We start from the raw sequence: 21,832 nt of genomic DNA, 5'->3' as shown, positions 1-21,832 counted from the left end.
ATAATGAACCTCGAACTCGTAGGAGTAGGAACACAAGTGACTAAAGTTCCGACAAAGAAACTATTTCAAACAAGAGAATTTAACCATGTCCGCCAGTTAATATTTCAAAGTTATATTTCCAAAAATGTTATATAGATTATTGCGGGACTTTTAAATTTATTTTTTTTTTGACTAAAAAAACGGGACTTTTAAGTTGACCACACAATAACACGTCAAATTCCACTTGTTCGATTAATTTTTTTTTTTGTGGACAAAATGCTCAATTAATAGTCTCTTTAAACAACACATTAATAAGTCAACAACTTAAATAAGTTAAATTTTAAATGCTCAACAGATATATTAAATAATGACCAAGAGAAGTGGGTCATTATATATGCAGAGCAAATTGCAAATTTAAAACTAAATATATTTTATAAAAGAAAAATTAAAGTAAATTATTGTTGACTTATTGTATTAGGCATATTGAATTCCAATCAGTGGTCCGTTTGCAAAAATGTCCTCGATCCATAAATACATATACGTACTCATTTAAGGGGCTCATAGTTCATAAATTGAACTGAATGAATTAAACCACATTAATACTTAAACCATTTTCGTACACTCTCCGTACCACAATATATGTCACTTTGGGAAAAAAAATTGTACCATAATATATGTCGCTTTATATTATCAATGAAGTATTTAATGTTATTTTTTCTATTATACCCTTAACTATTTATTACTCTCTTCTTTCAATTATTCAATTTATTTTTTACATACCATAAATGAAGGACAATTTTGTAAATCAACTCATAATTTCTCTTTTCCATACAACTAGAACTTTGACCCATGCGGTGCATGGGTCTAATTAGGTGTAATATGTAATAATAAAAAATAAAATACAAAAATTTTAAGAGCATTTTCAATAACAGTAGTATAGGGAATTTCATGGACTAATTATTCTATATTTGTTTATGTGCTTATTTTATATTTTATATATTTTTTAAATAATTTTGGAACCCCATCGTTTTGTTTACTTATTAAAAAAAAATTGCTGATAACTAAAGGTTAAAAAATTGATGATAATTAAAGGTTAAAAAAAAATTAAAGACATAATCAAGAACATAAACTTAAGTAGACATCCATAAATAAATAAAAATTGTGATTAATTCCGCCATTCAAATTTATTGAAAACAGGGTTAGCATATTAGGATTCCTAAATTTTTTCATAATTGAAGCACATGATTTAGCGGTAGAAAGGTTTTATTGTAAGTAAGAGATGCAGGTTCGATGACAATTTGTATTTTTTTAATATAAAGTTGCAATAAAAAGAAAGAGAAAATGAGAGGGAAAAAAATTTGGTTTAGGGTTAGCTTATGTTGGCAAGCTTATAATATAAGAGATTATCGGTTTTTAATTGTTTAAATTGTGCAATAAAAATTGATGGTGCTTAATTGTCGTATGAAATCTTTCCTATGAAAGTTGATGGAGCTTAACACTTTGTGGACATAATTTAAATCACAATTGGTCTGCTAGTGCATATTGTATCAATTGATCATCAGTTAATATTAAATCTACAATGTTAAAATCAAAATAATGAATGTGATTAGTGACATGACTATGGTTGTGTTTGGTTGTATTGCAAAAAAAAATAATTTAGCAGAATTGAGTTTGATAATAACTTTCTAAATTACACGTGATAATAACTTTCCAAATCTCACAAGATAATTATTCTCTAAATTTATGATCCGGTAGAAAAAAAATATTGATCAGGAAAGACATAAAAATATTTCGCGATGAATAATATAGTCAACAATAATTTTGATATGATATACTTTTAAAATTGATGGTGCTTGTCAATTATTGCACATAATTTTAATCGCAATTGATATACTTGCCATAATGGTTGGAAATATTGCTTTGCATTGAAAGATTGCGGGTTCGAATCATAGTCAAGACAAAATTGTATTATTTTTTAATAAAAATTGCAAGATAAAATGGAGGGAAAATAGGGAAAACAAATTAGGGTTTAGAGTTTGCTTGTGTATACAAGCTTATAATATAAAAGATATTAATTACCTTTCTTAATATGTGTAAAAGTGTCAAAACGACATATATTGTGGTACGAAGAGAGTACAACACTAATTAAATTTTAAAATCGTTTTGGTTTGGTTTAAAATCGGTTCACAATTCGTTTACATTTATCAATTTATGAACTGCTTAAAAAAATAATTTCACTATTTATCCATTAAACAAATATTTTTAAAATCCAAACCTTATAAAAAACAAAAAATTTAAAAGTTGGTTTTTTGTCTCCAATTTTAAAAATTGTTTTTATGGTTCCTGCAATCACGGTCGTCCTTAAGATTTTAGGCGTTGTCGAAATTATGAGATTGGTGCCCCATATTTTAAGTGATAATTTTAATTTTTTACACTACTAAAAAATTGCTTTTAGTGTTAGATTTAGAGACCGAATTATACCGGTGTGTACCAATTGATAAGCTTATCTCTAGCTTTATACGTCTTGAAATGCATTCATATCGTGTGTCACACCTCATTACAAACGCGTAGGACATAAGTCAACAGTCAACGAAAGTGTCCTTTCAATTCTGAATGTCTGATTTTTTAGTTATGTTCGCATTTAATGAGTAGGGATCATCTCCCTTTCCTAAAAAAATGGTAATGTCTATTATTATAGTTTTGAAGTAAATCAAGGGTATAAACTATAAATATGATTTTTTGAGAATTGTTGATATTATTTTAATATTTATACACCTAAACTTTGGTAATTGCATTGTCCATATCCATTTCTTTTAAGAAATGGAGAAAATTTCTACTCGCATATAATGCTCAAATGTTGCACAGTTGGAGTCAAGATGCTCTCCGTTTTAGGTAAACAGTTGTCATTTGCAAAGGCTGTAGAGGATGATGCTCGAGTTACACAGGAGGATCGTCGAACATCAAATCAAGGAACAAGGAATTTGGAGTGACTAACACCATGGTCATCGAGACTAGCTATGAGGAAGATGATCATCTGACAAGATGGATGACTCTTTGTCGACATCCTAGACCTAAATTATTATTAAATTATGTTTTATTTTGAGACTCTGGGTTGATGTAATTTATTTATGTCAAACTGGATTGAAGTTATATAAAAATTATTAAATTTTGGTAAATTATATCATTATTATGACAAATAAGTGACATTATAGTTGGTAATTTGTGAAGCAAAAATAGCATAATCTAATTAGATATATTACGTACCGACAACAAAGCTGTGAATAAATTTGTCCCAACAAATAGGTTTAGTCGTGGGTAAATCGAGACAAATAATTAAGTGGTGGTTTAGGTGAAAAATTTATATGTATGTCTTACTAAGAACAAATGGAAAGTAAATCGAGTGACATATTTATTACAAATAACAAAAGAAACCAAACAACCACACACATCTTACATTGATGTCGTAAAATAAAACATGAAGAAAACAAGATATAAAAAACCACAAGATGTGCGGCAAACTAGCAAGATCTAGCTAGCTAGCCTAGCACACTTATTAGCACACACATACTCATGACATTACATTGAGTTGAAAAATTTAAATAGCATGATTTTCTGCATGCATGCATGCATGCATGATGATATATTATATTATGCGCTTAAGAGCAGGCCACTCAGTACGGATTTTCCTGATAAAACCAATAAACTCACTAGTTACAAGATTGAAATGTGCATAGTATTCTCCTTTGAAAATGTAAACTTCATTCCTATCGTGAGTATTAAAAGCTGCATCAAGTCCGAATTCAAAGGCTGTACCAACAAATTGAGGAAATGCATCGGAAATGCTTCTAGTTTGCACGAGACGCCTTGTCTCATAATCGAAGGAGCCGACCTGAGGTCCACTGAATAAAAATACAATTTTCCCAGTGTTGGACCTCATTGCAGCATTTAATCCCGTCGCAAACGGTGTGTTTGCGTTGAGATCAGGAAACATGGATGTGATTGAAATAGGACCCATAAGTAATCTGGAATCTCCGGTATCTGGAGCGAAGTCTACTTTGGCACATTGATCTCCTTTGAAAAAGAATGTGTCATTTCCATCATTGTCAAAGGAACCATCAATTCCAATTGCAAATGGGGTGTTTGCAAACATTGGAAATCCATCAGCAATATGAATTGGACCACCAATAACTCTAGTTTTCTTATCAAATCCTCTACCATAATCCAAAACCACATACTTTTCATTATTGAACACGTAACATTGATTACGCTGAGATGAACGAAATGCAGCGGTTACAAGGGGAGTTGTCATTTTTTTTCTTCTTCTAATCGAAGGATTATTTATTTCAAGGTATATATGGAAGGATATGGATGAATTGTGTTTTTGTTTAAATTTGTGAATGGCGCCTCTGTTTATATAGATGTGGCATTTGATTAATTAAAGGGTAAGTGGCTATAAACAATTATAATAAGGGAAACATGTAGCATATAATTAATCTCATATTGTTTGTTTAAAGTCTAAATGTTTATCCATCCTTAGTTTGGACAAACTAAAAATGAAGAAAAAGAATTTCCTCTAACAACCATGTGTGAATGTTAATGCTATGAAAACCATGTGTGAATGCTTACTTTGTTCATACTAAAAAATATTTATCCATGCTTAGCTTACTTTTTTTTTTTTTTTTGGTCAGGTAGCCTAGTGGCTTGAAATTCCACCTTTAAAGATGGATAAGTGGAGTGTCCAGGGTTCGAACCCTGGCTCCTGCATATAAAATGCTGATGTCCCAACCAATTGAGCTAAGCTCATGGGGACAGCTTACTTTGTTCAAACTAAATATGAAGAAAAAGAGTTTGCTTTAACGCTATTATTATTATTATTATTATTATTATTATTATTATTATTATTATTATTATTATTATTATTATTATAGTTTATTGCATATTATCTATTATAGTTTATAAATTGAAATGAATTAAACCACGTTAATAACTTAGTTAAGTTTCTATAAACCATGATGTAAAAAAAATGTTTCTATAAACCATCTTAGTAAAATACTAATTAAATAAGTTAAATTTAAAATGCTCAATAGATATATTAAATTTTGACCAACAGAAGTGAGTCATTATATATTTTATAAAAAAATTAAACTAAATTATACTACAATAAGAAATGACAATATATAATTATGTTAAAACTCAGCGCCACACTCTTAACCCTAATTTCTCATCTTCTTTTTTTTGGTAATTAGAGAGGAATAATTTAGGATCAATTTTGATCCGGAATCACCTCTCTTGATTTTTTTTTCCGATTCAATAAGTGATTTACATATAATTTTAGGTTTAATTTGAGTTTTTTCTTTTGTGATTTCTTCGTCTGGTGTTGTTTTATTCTCGTCTTAGTACGGGGTTGTTTGTTATCTCATCTTCGTACGGTGTTTGTTTTGTTTAAATTTGCATATTTATTTCAATCCAAATTCAGTGCAGATTCAATGATTTTAGAGTCGTCAACGTTGCAGATTCGGATGCATGACTATTCCGGACACTTGGATTTTATTATAACAATTGTAGGCTGTGTCATATTTGTAGACATTGAGCCATTTTATGCTATTAACTCGGATGTTGTGAGCTTGTTTGTAGATTCATCTTTTTTAGTTTTTAGTAAATTTGAATATGTAATGATTTCGATTGATGTACTATGTCGATTTGAATGAATGAATATCGTTGTTTTTTTCGTGAAAAAAAATAAACTTATGTTGACCAATTGTATTAGGCATATTGAATTCCAATAAGTGGTCCTTTTGCAAAAATGTACTCGATCCATAAATACGCGTACTCATTAATTTAACAGGTTATGTTGATTAGTGTAAAAACCTAGGAAGCACAAACATCTCTATGATTAGGCGTGTTGCGGTGTCTGACACTCGTATGACACTCATACGACACGTGTCAGATGGCTCAGATCGGTGTCCAAAAAAATTCAATTTCGACACTCCTTTGAATGGTGTCCGACACTTGTAAAGACACTCGTACGATAAGTGTCGGACAAGTGTCCCAAATAAATTTGTTTTTTCTTTGTTTATACTCTCCTTTGGCACATATCACACATATCTACAAGAGTTAAAATGTGTCGAAACAACAATATTAATCAATGAGTGATTGAAAATATTACATTTTGATTACAATATTTTTAGCTTTTTCAAAAATAGATGGATAATATCATATCTTATTTTAAAAAAAAATTTCAAAAAAATTTTACTCAACTTAGATTTACATGTATATATTTTGACTCTCAATTTATATCTTTTATAAATATGTAGCGGTGTCAGTGTCCTATATTTTTTATATTAGCGGAGTCCGTGTCGTGTCGCGGTGTCTGTGTCGGAGTATATGCTTCATAGGTAATAACCCTTTAGTTTGTTTACATAACATTTAAAGGTATTTGTGAATTGCAAGAGTTGAAATTCTATTTTGATTATAAAATATTTAAAAGGGGTTATCATATATAGTTTATAAATTGAACTGAATTAAACCACATTAATAATTTAATTAAGTTTTTTTATTTGTCAACGTGGAAATTTTACCCTTAAGATGGATAAGTGGGATGACCGGAGTTCAAACCCCGCCCCATACATATATAATGCAATATCCTACCAACTATATTAAACTCATGAGACAATTCAATTAAGTTTCTATAAACCATTTTAGTACAACACTAATTAAATTTTAAAATAGTTTTAATTTGGTTTAAAATTGGTTCCCAATCGGTTTACATTTATGAACTGCTTAAAAAAAATATTTTCACTATATATCCATTATTAAACAAATAATTTAAAAGTTGGTTTTTTATGTCCAATTTTAAAAATTGTTTTTATGGTTCCCACAATCATGGTCGTCCTTAAGATTTTAGGCGCCCTCGAAATTATGAAATTGCTGCCCGATATTTTTTATAAGTGATGATTTTAATTTTTTAAACTATTAAAAAATTCGCTTTTAGTATTTGATTTAGAGATCAGATTATTTTGACACTTTAGAGACTGAATTATACTAGTGTGTACTAATTGATAAGCTTATTTCCAGCTTTATACCTCTTGAAAGTGTAACTGCATTCATATCTCAGCTAGGACATATGTCAGCATTCAACAAACAAAGCGTTCTTTCAATTTTGCAGTCTGATTTTTTAGATATGTGCCCATTTAATGAGTAGAGATCCTCTCCATTTCCGAAATGAAATGGAAATTAGGGATGGCAAAAAAACCCAAATTCGAGAGACCCACCCGAACCCAAACCCAAGTCAACGGGCGAAACCCGATTTGACTGGGTTTGGGTTTGGGTTCGGGTGACACCCGATAATATGGGTGTGGGTTTGGTATCAGTCAAACCCACACCCGAAACCCATACACCCACCCGAAATATTTTATAATTACCTAATTACCCTCATAATCTCCCTCAATTTCCTTGGAAGACCTTAAATTTTAGTTATAATTTAATTTCTTGAAAGTCTATGTTGTAATTTCTTGAAAGTCTATGTTTGAATTTCCTTGGAAGACCTTAATTTTAGTTGTAATTTAATTCAAAGTCTATGTTGAAATTTAATTTCTTAAATTTGCAAATTATTTTCAAATGTGTTGCGGATTTGGGTTTGGGTGAAAAAAACCCGAACCCAATGGGTGTGAGCGTGGGTGTTGTTTTGCCACACGAACAACATTTGGGTTTGGGTGATGATTTCGGGTGTGGGTTTGATAAGTGTCAAACTCGCACCCATGGGCGCCCGTTGTCATCCCTAATGGAAATGTTGATTATTATTGTTTTGAAGTAAATCAAGGATATTATTGTATTATTTTTTGACAAAACTTTAATAATTGTATTGTCTATTTTTTTAAAAAAATAGAGAAAATCTCCGCTCGCATTTAATGCCCAGATCTTCATAGGTGTGCCACTTGACAAGCTCCGTGATTAAGGACACATGCACACTTCAGACGTGCTAGGGAGCTTCTCCTTATTTATAAATAGCAAATATATTTAAATAAATCCAAATAACAAAAATATAATAATTAAATATATTAAATGCTAATTTGTGCATTTTAATTTTTGAAGCATTAAATTTCTTGTATAATTAAATGTTAAGTTTCTATTTTGATATATTTTAAGATGTGCCCTAAAGGCACATATTTACGAGAGCCTTAAATAAAATATATCAAGAAATGCAAATATGCTCAATTGGTCACATTAAGCAACACATTGTAAAGTCACCGATAAAAATTCATTAAATATAAAGTCAATGATATTGAAGTATGACCAACAGAACCAAGGGAAGTTGGTCATCATAATACACGTCATGGTCATGTATATACGTCATGTAAATAAGTTAATATAAAAATCCTGTCTGATACTTCTTCTGTCCTAAGATGAGTGAAACAGTTGACTATTATGCATATTCATACATATTGTTTTTACTGTATTTTTCTATTGTTCCATCCGGTCCTATATATAAGAAAAAGTTAATTTTTTAAATTCATTATGAAATTGATATATCTAAACAATTATATAGTCTAAATACATTCATTCTCCAAGGAATCTAAAAAGTAAAATATTTCTTATATATAGGACCGAATGGAGTAATAAGTAAAAAAAAATATTAACATATGAGATGTTAGATTCAGTTCGATGAGTATTTTCAAAATATCAATTTTTTTTATAATTTTTATTATTATACAATTAATTATATTAATGGTCAAAGCTACACACCGACTTATGTGAAACAGTCAACTAACTCACTCATTGTAGGACGAAGGGAGTAGATAGAGTGAAAAGTTTATCTTGTAAGTGGTTTTTAGGTAAAAAAAACTCTTACTTCCCTGTTCCTTTTATGAATTGGGTGGATACCCTACTTTAAGCGGGAACCTTTAGAGTTTTGGGGGAGTCAAGTTGGATCTCGATATATAGGTCAGGAGGATTGAAGGCGATCTCTTGTTGTTTTGTCCTACCTATGGTTGATCCTTGTCTGTCTCATTTTGAGGTGTATTTTTGTTCTAGTGCTGGTGCCTTTTAGAGGCTCTAGTTTAATTTGATAGTGGTGCCTCCTTGTTTCGTTGTAATTTTATTTGCTTTTTTGTTTTCCTATGTTACGATAGAGATTGTAAGCTTCTCATGGAGTGTACTTCTGATACCTTTTTATTTTCTTCAACTTTCTCTTGTAATGTTTTTGTTTATATATAATATATTTGTCATTAAAAAAAATTATAAGTCAAAAGATTAGAGGGCATCAATGAATCTTTAGACACACCAAATCAGTTGGCATGTCTAAAGACCATCATCGTCTACCATAATCTCATAATTAGTTTCCACTAACAATCATGTGTGAATGCTAACGCTATTATTACAACTTATTGCTTAAAGTTTATCTACTATAAGTTCATCTCCTATAACTTCATACAAATAATGCTATTACTACAACTAATTGCTTAAAGCTTATCTGTTATAAGTTCATCTCCTCTAACTTCATACAAATCATAGGAAAAGGATAATAGAGACACCCTCTAAATGATACGATTGAGCAAGAGATCGAGAAGCAGCAAAACCTAGAATAAACTAGGGCTAACCTAACCACCACAAAAAACTTAGGAAAAAAAGCGTTATGCGAAAAGCAGTATACCAACAAATCCTATCTCAACCTGAACAAGTGAAAAAGGAAAGGCACTTGTTGCCAAAATGACCGAAACCATAACCTCCAAGAACACTATCTGTACTAGCAAATCACATAATGAACCTCGAACTCGTAGTAGTAGGAACATGAGTGACTAAAGTTCCGACAAATAAACTATTTCAAACAAGAGAATTTAACCATGTCCGCCCAGTTAATATTTCAAAGTTATATTCCAAAAATGTTAAATAGATTATTGCGGGACTTTTAAATTATTATTTTTTTTTTGACTAAAAAACGGGACTTTTAAGTTGACCACACAATAACACGTCAAATTCCACTTGTTGGATTAATATATATTTTTTTTTTTTGGACAAAATGCTCAATTAGTCTCTTTAAACAACACATTAATAAGTCAACAAATTAAATAAGTTAAATTTTAAATGCTCAACAGATATATTAAATAATGACCAAGAGAAGTGGGTCATTATATATATATGCAGAGCAAATTGCAAATTTAAAACTAAATATATTATATAAAAAAAAATTAAAGTAAATTATTACTACAAATATAAGAAATGGTCGTATATAATTGTTGACTAATTGTATTAGGCATATTGAATTCCAATCAGTGGTCCGTTTGCAAAAATGTCCTCGATCCATAAATACATATACATACTCATTTAAGGGGCTCATAGTTCATAAACTGAACTGAATGAATTAAACCACATTAATAATTAAACCATTTTAGTACACCCTCCGTATCACAATATATGTCATTTTGGGGAAAAAAATTGTACCATAATATCTGTCGCTTTATATTATCAATGAAATATTTAATGTTATTTTTTCTATTATACCCTTAATTATTTATTACTCTCTTCTTTCAATTATTCAATTTATTTTTTCCATACCATAAATGAAGGATAATTTTGTAAATCAACCCATAATTTGTCTTTTTCATACAACATTAATTACCTTTCTTAATATGCGTAAAAGTGTCAAAACGACATATATTGTGGTACAGAGAGAGTACAACACTAATTAAATTTTAAAATTGATTTGGTTTGGTTTGAAATCAGTTCACAATTGGTTTACATTTATGAACTGCTTAAAATAATAATTTCACTATTTATCCATTAAACAAATATTTTTAAAATCCGAACCTTATAAAAAACAAAAATTTTAAAAGTTGGTTTTTTGTCTCCAATTTTAAAAATTGTTTTTATGGTTCCCACAATCACGGTCGTCCTTAAGATTTTAGGCGTTGTCGAAATTATGAGATTGGTGCCCCATATTTTTTTAAGTGACAATTTTAATTTTTTACGCTACTAAAAAATTGCTTTTAGTGTTAGATTTAGAGACCGAATTATTTTGGTCACTTTAGAGACCGAATTATACTGGTGTGTACCAATGGATAAGCTTATCTCTAGCTTTATACGTCTTGAAATTATAACTGCATTCATATCGTGTGTCACACCTCATTACAAATGCGTAGGACATAAGTCAACATTCAGCGAACAAAGTGTCCTTTCAATTCTGCATGTCTGATTTTTTAGTTATGTTCGCATTTATTGAGTAGGGATCATCTCCCTTTTTTAAAAAAAATGGTAATGTCTATTATTATAGTTTTGAAGTAAATCAAGGATATAAACTATAAATATGATTTTTTGAGAATTGTTGATATTATTTTAATATTTATACACCTAAACTTTAGTAATTGCATTGTCCATATCCATTTCTTTTAAGAAATGGAGAGAATTTCTACTCGCATATAATGCTCAAATGTTGCACAGTTGGAGTCAAGATGCTCTCCGTTTTAGGTAAACAGTTGTCATTTGCAAAGGCTGTAGAGGATGATTCTCATGGAAAGTGTAACTGCATTCATATCTCGGCTAGGACATATGTCAGCATTCAACAAACAAAGTGTCCTTTCAATTTTGCACATCTGATTTTTTAGTTATGTGCGCATTTAATGAGTAGAGATTCTCTCCATTTCCTAAAAGAAATGGAAATGTTGATTGTTATTGTTTTGAAGTAATATAAGCATATTATTGATATTATTATATTATTTTATGACAAAACTTTGATAATTGTATTGTCTATTTTCTTAAAAAAATAGAGAAAAATCTCCACTCGCGTTTAGTGGTGGTTTAGGTGAAAAATTTATATGTAAGGCTTACTAAGAACAAATAGAAAGTAAATCGAGTGACATATTTATTACAATAAGAAAAGGAACCGAACAACCACACGCACATATATCTTACATTGATGTTGTAAAATAAAACATTAAGAAAACAAGATATAAAAAACCAGACAAGATGTGCAGCAAACTAGCAGGATCTAACTAGCTAGCCTAGCACACTTATTAGCACACACATACTCATGAAATTACATTGAGTTGAAAATTTAAATAACACGATTTTTCGCATGCATGATGATATATTATATTATGCGCTTAAGAGCAGGCCAATCAGTACGGATTTTCCTGATAAAACCAATAAACTCACTAGTTACAAGATTGAAATGTGCATAGTATTCTCCTTTGAAAATGTAAACTTCATTCCTATCGTGAGTATTAAACGCTGCATCAAGTCCGAATTCAAAGGCTGTACCAACAAATTGAGGAAATGCATCGGAAATGCTTCTAGTTTGCACGAGACGCCTTGTCTCATAATCGAAGGAGCCGACCTGAGGTCCACTGAATAAAAATACAATTTTCCCAGTGTTGGACCTCATTGCAGCATTTAATCCCGTCGCAAACGGTGTGTTTGCGTTGAGATCAGGAAACATGGATGTGATTGAAATAGGACCCATAAGTAATCTGGAATCTCCGGTATCTGGAGCGAAGTCTACTTTGGCACATTGATCTCCTTTGAAGAAGAATGTGTCATTTCCATCATTGTCAAAGGAACCATCTATTCCAATTGCAAATGGGGTGTTTGCAAACATTGGAAATCCATCAGCAATATGAATTGGACCACCAATAACTCTAGTTTTCTTATCAAATCCTCTACCATAATCCAAAACCACATACTTTTCATTATTGAACACGTAACATTGATTACGCTGAGATGAACGAAATGCAGCGGTTACAAGGGGAGTTGTCATTTTTTTTCTTCTTCTAATCGAAGGATTATTTATTTCAAGGTATATATGGAAGGATATGGATGAATTGTGTTTTTGTTTAAATTTGTGAATGGCGCCTCTGTTTATATAGATGTGGCGTTTGATTAATTAAAGGGTAAGTGGCTATAAACAATTATAATAAGGGAAACATGTAGCATATAATTAATCTCATATTGTTTGTTTAAAGTCTAAATGTTTATCCATTCTTAATTTGGACAAACTAAAAATGAAGAAAAAGAATTTCCTCTAACAACCATGTCTGAATGCTAATGCTATGACAATCATGTGTGAATGCTTACTTTGTTCATACTAAAAAATATTTATCCATGCTTAGCTTACTTTGTTCAAACTAAATATGAAGAAAAAAAAGTTTGCTCTAACAATCATATGTGAATGTTAACGCTATTATTATTATTATTATTATTATTATTATTATTATTATTATTATTATTATTATTATTATTATTATTATTATTATTATTATTATTATTATTATTATTGTATACATCTTATCTATTATAAGTTCATCTGCTATACTCCAATTTAATAATCGAAAAAGGATAACACAAACACCCTCTAAGGAATACAATTAAGCAAAGAGGGAATCTGCAACTAGGTTTGGGAACAGGCCAGGCCAGGCCAGGCCTTGATAGGCCTGAGCCTGGCCTACGATTTTTTCTTCAGGTCTTGATAGACCGAAGGTCCCTGTAGGCCGCCTGACCTATTCCCAACTCTATCTGCAACCAAGGACAACTGGTACGTACATAGTAGTAACATGAGTGACCAAAGTTCATACAAAGAAGAGAATTTAACCATGTCCGCCAGTTTATCTGTCGAAGTTATTTTCTCAATGATATTAAAATTATTACCAGACTTTTTAAGTTGACCACACAATAGCATGTCAAATTCAACTTTCAATTGGTCATTTTTTATTTGTTGGATAAGATGCCCAATCGGTCTCTTTAAATTAACCACACATTAATAAGTCACCAAATATAAATAAGTTAAGTTTAACATGACCAAGATATCTATACTATATATCTATATTATATATAGAGAGGATAAAAAAAAAATCGGTGTGGACTTTTCATAATACCAACAATACGCATGATTTTTTTTTTAGCAACAAAAATCTTTAATTAACAAACTCACCATAACATAATACACGTTTTTTTTAATATTTTATTAACAAATTCACCATAACATAAGACATGTCTTTTTTTTACATAAGTTAGACATTAACAGGCGCGGATCGCGCTCTGTCAGACCGCTAGTATTAAATGATAAACTAAATATATTTTATAATTTTTTTTTAAACTAATTAAATTATTACTAAAATAAGAATTGACATTATATAATTATGTTGACTAAATGCATTAGGCACATTGAATTCCAATCCGACATCGGTGGTATCTTCCTCATACATAAATGCATGTACTCATTTAAGGGGCGATCATATGTGGTTTATAAATGTCCGGATGAGTTTAATTCGGTTGATAAGGGACATCGTATTTTATATGTAAAGTTCGGAATTTGAATTATGTATACCTCAATTATCCATCATAAAGGTGGAATTTCTAGCCACAAAGTTACCTGACTAGATAAAATATATATAGTTTATAGATTGAAATTAAACCACGTTGATGACTTAGTTAAGTTTTTATAAACCATTTTAGTAAAACACTAATTAAATTTTGTTTACAAGTCCTAGTCCAACTGAAAAAAATGCCAAAATTGAAATAGCTAGACGTTGCCGACCCTGAGCTTCCACATCGCATGTCGGTCCGACCTCGCTGCAGCTTCTTCCGTCTTCATCTCTTGCTCTCTATTTTTTTTCAGTGTTTGTCGTTCGCCCGCGTAAATGGTAGATCCAATGTTTGCCAGCGGTCTGAAGGTTCTTGCTTGGTTCGGTTGGTTCTGGTTCTAGATCTCTGGGTTGGTGGCTGTGTGATCTCTAAGTCGAAAGGCTTGGGATTTTGTTTTTGTTTTTTTGCCGGCGGTTTCTATTCGCCGGTTTTTTGTCACTAGTGGTGGTTCTTTCTAGGTGTTTGCATCAGATCTGGGAGTGTGGTCGCGCCTACTTCAAGTGTGGTTTGCCCACTTGTTGGCTTGTTTGGTGGTCTTGTGTGTTTTCCGGTGGTTGTGTGGTTGCCGGATTCATTTGGTTTCTGTGGTGCTGGCCCATTTTTTGGGTTGCCAATTTTTGGAGTGAAAGTGATTTGCTGTGGTTTGGTGTTTTCAAGACCAAGCAGTGGTGGTGGTGGGTGGAGGTGACGAGAGGGTGGGGTGGTGAGGTGTTGACGTGGTGCGTGGTTGATGTCGTGTGAGATTAGTTATCTCGATACTTGATTCTCTGATCGCGTCTAAATTTGTTAAGATTTGCATGATTCTTTTTGAGTCTCTGTCAGTTTCGAAATCTGCTGAGATTTGCAGGCTTCTTTGTATCTGGTTGGACCTGTTAACAGTTTGGAGGCGGACTATGAGCCGGGACTTATCTGCCTAGGCTTTCTTTCTAGCATTGCCCCCATCAATTTTTGGCTCGTGAAGATGCCTTTTGGATTCTGATGGGCCGATCACTTTTGCTTCGAGATCGGAAGTTAGAGTCTAGTGGCGTATCTATGGGTCGAGTTGGTGTCTTCTTTGGTGGTCTAGAAGCTGATGAGTGTCTTTCTAAATACGAGCTTAGAAGTTGACCTCTATTAAGTGGTGTCGGTTTTGGTTTTCTTCATTGATGTTTCGCTTATATACGACGCCTCTGTTTTTGTAGTTTTGTTTCTCCCGGTCTTTGTTCGTCTACGAAGATCAGTTATTATTAATAATAATATATTTTTTTGTACAAAAAAGTCTCTTTAAACAACATAATAAGTCACCAAATTAAATACTTTAAATTTAACAAATTACTGTAAAAAAATATATATATATATTAAATAATGACCAAGAGAAGTGGGTCATTATATATGAGCAAATTGCCAATTTAAAACTAAATATATATTATAAAACTAAATACTACACTAAGAAATGACAATATATAATTATGTTGACTAATTGTATGAGGCATATTGAATTCCAACCAGGGGTCCGTTTGCAAAAATGTTATCGATCCATAATTTAAGGGGGTGATCATATATCTTTTATATTATAAGCTTGTATACACAAGCAAACTCTAAACCCTAATTTGCTTTTCCCGTTTTCCCTCATCGATCCATAATTTAAGGGGGTGATCATATATCTTTTATATTATAAGCTTGTATACACAAGCAAACTCTAAACCCTAATTTGCTTTTCCCGTTTTCCCTCCATTTTATCTTGCAATTTTTATTAAAAAATAATACAATTTTGTCTTGACTAAGATTAGAACCCGCAACCTTTCATTGCAAGACAATATTTTCAACCATTATGGCAAGTATACAAATTGTGATTAAAATTATGTGCAATAATTGATAAACATCATCAATTTTAAAAGTATATCATATCAAAATTATTTTTTTTGAAGGATATCATATCAAAATTATTGTTGACTATATTATTCATCACAAAATATTTTCATCGAAATTCCACTTATATTATAATCTTGTATACACAAGCAAACCGTAAACTTAATTTGTTTTTCCTCCACTTTTATCTTGCAATTTTTATTAAAAACTAATACAATTAACACAATATTTTCAACCACTATGGCAAGTATACCAAATGTGATTAAAATTATGTGCAATAATTAATAAGCAGCATCGATTTTCATAGGAAAAATTTCATACAATAATTAAACACCATCAAATTACATTGCACAGTTTAAAAAATTAAAAATCGATAATTAGAAATCTAGCAAATGATCAAATCATACATTTTCTTAGTGTTTTATTTTTTGAAAAAATTTACATTTTTTTTATCCTAATTCAATATTTTTTTACTAATTAACTAACCATGTTAACCATTTTCTTAGTGTTTCTTTTTACAGAAAGGAAAAAATCATTGGACTTAAAAGTTACTTTTTTTTAACTAAACATGCTAAGAAAAATATTTTTTTTTATGTCTTTCTGAACTTAAAAGTTTGTTCATGTTGAGGAGTATGGTTGATCGTATTACTGCAAATATATATATATATATATATATATATATATATATATATATATATATATATATATATATATATATATATATATATATATCAAGGTGATATTTATGCAAATAGTAGTTGACTTCAGGTATATATCAACGTGACTATATTATTAATTACGAAAAAAATCACTGATTCACATTTGTTTCTTTTGCTAACAATGTATCTTAACCTTTCCGGATCAAAGAAGGTTGTTTTCTGAATGTGTTTTGGGTGTTGGCGATGGAAAAATTGAAGATGACAACAACGATCATTTAGAACTTGACATTCCTTCAGATTTTTTGATTCCAAATTCAGGTGATCCTTTTGCTTCTATCGTTGAAAGCACATATCCCCAACTTTTACAAAACATGAACGATATAACGTGTTTCCAAAATAGAGCTATATTAGCTCCTAAAAATTCAATAGTCGACACAATAAATGATTTCTACGTCGAGACTCCGAAATCACGAGTTGAGACTTAAAGTTGGAGTTCCTGTTATGCTATTAAGGAATTTGAATCCAATATTAGGATTATGCAATGGAACAAGACTTCTTATTACAAGATTGGGAAAACGTGCTCTTGAAGGAAAAATTATTTCAGAAAGTAATATTGGTGATCAGGTTTTCATACCTAGATTTTTTCCTGACACCATCTGACGTAAGAATTCCTTTTAAATTTCAACGGAGACAATTTCCTTTAATGATTTCTTTTGCGATTACTATTAATAAGAGCCAGGGACAATCTTTAAAGCATGTAAGGATATATCTTCTGTCACCAGTGTTTTCACATGGTCAGCTGTATGTTGCGATTTCAAGAGTTACTTCTAGAGAAGAATTAAAAATATTGATCATCGACGATGACGCGAAGATACGACTAAGACTTCGAATGTGGTCTATAAGGAAGTCTTCTATAATATACCTTACTTTGTATGAATATTTACCCAAAATTATTGTTGAACTATCGTTTAATGTTACTCAAAAAATTTCATATACCTTATATTATTGCAATTATCATATCTAATTTATAATTACATACCTTACAGTTAATTAGACCCGTGCACCGCAGGGGTCGATGTTCTAGTATAGTATTATAGTTTATAAATTGAACTGAATTAAACCACATTAATAATTTAATTAAGTTTCTATAAACTATTTTAGTACAAGTACAACACTAATTAAATTTTAGGATTAATTACAATTTTGGTCCACTTATTTTACAAGATAAGCAATTTGGTCCGCCTATTTTGATTTGTTTTGCATTTTTTGGTCCTCCATCCCATTTTTTAACTAGTTTGGCGAGAAAAATACTTATGTGGCAATTAGGGTTGGGAATAGGCCAGACGGCCTACAGGGGCCTTCGGCCTGGCCTGTATAAGCCTGGCCTGGCCTGGTTATTAAAAATGTCAGGCTGAGGCTTTGAAAACGGCCTGTTTACATAAATAGGTCAGGCTTAAGCTTCTAAAAAGGCCTACGAAGCCTGATAGGCCGGCCTGTTTATAATAATTATTATTTATATAATATTATTATTTATATCTTATAAAAAAATATTATTTATAATAATTATTATTTTTCGTAATCGTATTTGTTATTTTATTAGTTTTTAATTATTGTGTTAATCAAATTATTAGCTTTTTCTTAATGTTGTAGAAATTATAAAAATTTAAATGTGAACTTTTTAAAGGTCTGTTTAGCCTATTTAAAAAAACTATATAGAGAAGCTTTAATGTAACACAAGCTTTTAAACAGGCTACAAGGCCAGACCAGACTTTTAAAAGGCTCAGGCCAGGCCAAAAAAAATAACATTTAATAGGCCGCAGGCCAGGTTCAGGCCTGAAAAAAAATCGTAGGCCAGACTTAGGCCTGTCAAGGCCTGGCCTGTTCCCAACCTTAGTGGCAATATCATGTGGCAAATTAAGCGGTACACATTAACATAGTATTTTTTAATAACAAATATAATTGAAAACAATTAAATAATTATATTCTTATAAAAACATTTAAGTAAATAAAAAATAGGGTAAATAGTGTTATACCCCCTGCAAAATAGGTGAGTTTTGCGTTACCCCCTGCAATTTTTTTTTTTGAGATTACCCCCTGCAATGTCAAGATTCCTTGCGTTACCCCCTGGCTCAACAAGTGAACATATGACATGGACGAATCTTGACGTGGTATGACACGTGGAAATTAATTTATTTTTTATTTATTTTTAATTTCCAACTCAGTAATTATTTATTTTTTAATTAAAAAAATGAAAAAAAAAACTTTTTTTTAAAGAAACTTTTTTTTACGAACCTAGGTAAAAGAAACTTGTAATAAAAAATTGCCAACTCAGTTTTGTTCTTTTTCGTCTTCACAGTTTTGTTCTTCTTCGTCGTTTCTTTCTTCGAGTTCGCCGTTTCCTTCTTCTTGGTGTTCGTCGTAAAAAAAAAGTTTCTTTAAAAAAAAGTTTTTTTTTTCATTTTTTTAATTAAAAAATAAATAATTACTTAGTTGGCATTTAAAAATAAATAAAAAAATTAATTAATTTCCACGCGTGCTGCCACGTCAAGATTCGTCCATGTCATATGTCCACTTGTTGAGCCAGGGGGGTAATGCAAAGAATCTTGACATTGCAGGGGGGAATCTCAAAAAAATATTTTGCAGGGAGATAACGCAAAACTCGCATATTTTACAGGGCGCATAACACTATTTACCCTGAAAAATAAAATAAATTATAAATTCATTTGGGGCTAAATTGGAACCCTAACTGAGGAATACTAAACAAAACATGATATGCGTGAATCACAACGTGGAGAAGGAAGGAGAAAATTGCTCATAAAATACGTTGGAATTGATTGCAAAACAGATTTAATAAGCACCTTTAAAATACATTTGTTTTCTCCATAACCTCTCCTTATGAAAGTAAACATAGCTTTTTGCTTCTACAAGAACATATTATTAATTATTATTATTTACTAAGATTTGAGTTTGTTAATTTTAGGGTAAATAAAGTTTTACCCCTACAAAATAGGCGTATTTTGCTTTACCCGTGCAAAAAAAAAAAATTGGGATTCCCCCTATAATATAAAGATTCTATGTAACTTGACACTTACCCGTGCGATGCACGGGTTTTATGTGCTATTTTATACTATAACGTCAGAAAATTATTTGTGTAAGTAGTAAATTTAAAATTGAAACAATAGGAGCAAAGATATTAATTTGAAACTTATTGGAGTCTTCATTATCTCTTACCAAAAAATTAGTAAATTTTATGTTAAAATTTTTATTTTATTTTATCTAATTTTTTTACTAACATTAAAAAAGTGGTCCCGACAATCGACCAACTCCTTATATTTACAAAAATTGGACAAAAGATTATTAACAAAAACATTAATTATTAAAAAAGTGGTCATGACAATCGACCAACTCCTTATATTTACAAAGATTGGACAAAAGATTATTAACAAAAACATTAATTATTTTGAAAAAAAACAATAAAATACACAAAATAATAAAATGAACACAAAAAATTAAAATGAATAATAACCCAAAACAATAATAATAATAATAATAATAATAATAATAATAATTATTATTATTATTATTATTACCCCACATTAAATGGATGTAAGTGGATGATGTGGCTAAATGAAAGGTTTTCATTGGTTTGTAAATTAGAGTTTAGATAGCCAATTCCATAACTATCTAGGATTTATATATATAGATACTCCCCAGTTACACAACAAGGCAGATGACATGGTAGAATCTTGACATAGCACACATACTTGAAATTTATTATTATTTTTATTTATTTTTTATGTCATGTCAGTTAATACTAATAGGTGTAATTTTTTTTAAACTAAACTTAAAAAATTAATAAAATCATAAAAACAAGAGCCTAGATTTTTTATCCCTTAAACAAAACTTAAAAAACTCATAAATCTTCATCTTCAACAACTCTGTTTGCACCCCAAAATTTCAAATTGATGAACCCACTCAAGAATTGCGTCGAAGAATTTCAAATTGATGAACCAATTCCAACGCCTTGTTTGTGAAATCACTCAAGAATTGCGTCGAAGAATTTCTACAAGTAGAATAAAAACATCATTATAGGATCGTACATTGGACAACAAGAAAGACGGGGTTTGATGGGGTTGAACAAGGAAAGGTGTTCATGTTGTTGTTTTCCTGCAAGATTATTTCTTTAAAATTAATAAAAAATAAATTAAAATCCACTTAGGCAATTATTATTTATGAGTCATCAATTAAATTAATTAAAACTAAATTTAAAGCCACCTAACATACCATATCATCAAATTCGTCAAGTTAGTGTCCAACTTGCCCACCGAGGGGGCAAAAGCAAAAAATCTTGATATTGCGATGGGGTAATCCAAAATTTTTATTTTACAGGGGTAACACAAAATTCGCATATTTTGTAGAGGGTAAAAACCTATTTACCCTTAATTTTACTAGTACTACATCTGTCCCTAATTATAAGATCTTGTTTGTTACTGCACATACATTAATACACAATTTTAATCACTAATATATTTAATTGTCTATTAGTAAAAATTATAAAAACTTATTTTTTTTTAATAAATAAAAACTTAATATTTTGAAAATCCTCATCAAAACAAATTGAACAAGATCTTATATGCTAATATTTACATTTATATATCATTAAAAAAATACGGTCAAAACAAAGTAAATGAATAGTACATTTTTGTCAAACATGGTCTTATAATTAAGGACGGAGTAGTATAATTTATTTTCTATTATGCATTGTTGAATAATATTTTTTTTTCTTAAAAAAATATATAAAAAATAGTCAATAATATCATAAATCTATAAGTAGAAATAAAAAAAAATTATAAAAAGTTGTTTGGTGGGCCGGCCCGCAATATGCCAACTCGTTAGTAAACGGGTGGGCGTCGGTTTTGCCACTCCAAAGTTTGGCTTCCAGGTTACCACACGTTCCAACTGCGGAAAACTCAGTTTCCAAACGCACTAAAAAA

General features: G+C 30.5%; 2 protein-coding genes across 2 annotated transcripts; both read right to left on the bottom strand.

Annotated features, from left to right (window-relative positions):
- Positions 1–3,622: 3,622 nt before the first annotated feature.
- On the bottom strand, positions 3,623–4,288 carry LOC123914799 (albumin-2-like). Its single transcript, XM_045965973.1, has one exon. The coding sequence runs from the start codon at positions 4,286–4,288 to the stop codon at positions 3,623–3,625; it is 666 nt and encodes a 221-aa protein (XP_045821929.1).
- Positions 4,289–12,061: 7,773 nt separating this feature from the next.
- On the bottom strand, positions 12,062–12,727 carry LOC123914797 (albumin-2-like). Its single transcript, XM_045965972.1, has one exon. It carries the CDS (start codon positions 12,725–12,727, stop codon positions 12,062–12,064), a length of 666 nt encoding a protein of 221 aa, XP_045821928.1.
- Between the last annotated feature and the right edge of the window lie 9,105 nt (positions 12,728–21,832).

The sequence above is a fragment of the Trifolium pratense genome, linkage group LG3, assembly GCF_020283565.1.
Source record: "Trifolium pratense cultivar HEN17-A07 linkage group LG3, ARS_RC_1.1, whole genome shotgun sequence".
Classification (NCBI taxonomy): domain Eukaryota; kingdom Viridiplantae; phylum Streptophyta; class Magnoliopsida; order Fabales; family Fabaceae; genus Trifolium; species Trifolium pratense.
This window is presented reverse-complemented; position numbering and strand designations above follow the sequence as displayed.

Bases quoted from the DNA above. Each gene is read 5' to 3' on its own strand.
- LOC123914797 (XM_045965972.1), bottom strand. From the start codon at position 12,727: ATGACAACTCCCCTTGTAACCGCTGCATTTCGTTCATCTCAGCGTAAT.
- LOC123914799 (XM_045965973.1), bottom strand. From the start codon at position 4,288: ATGACAACTCCCCTTGTAACCGCTGCATTTCGTTCATCTCAGCGTAAT.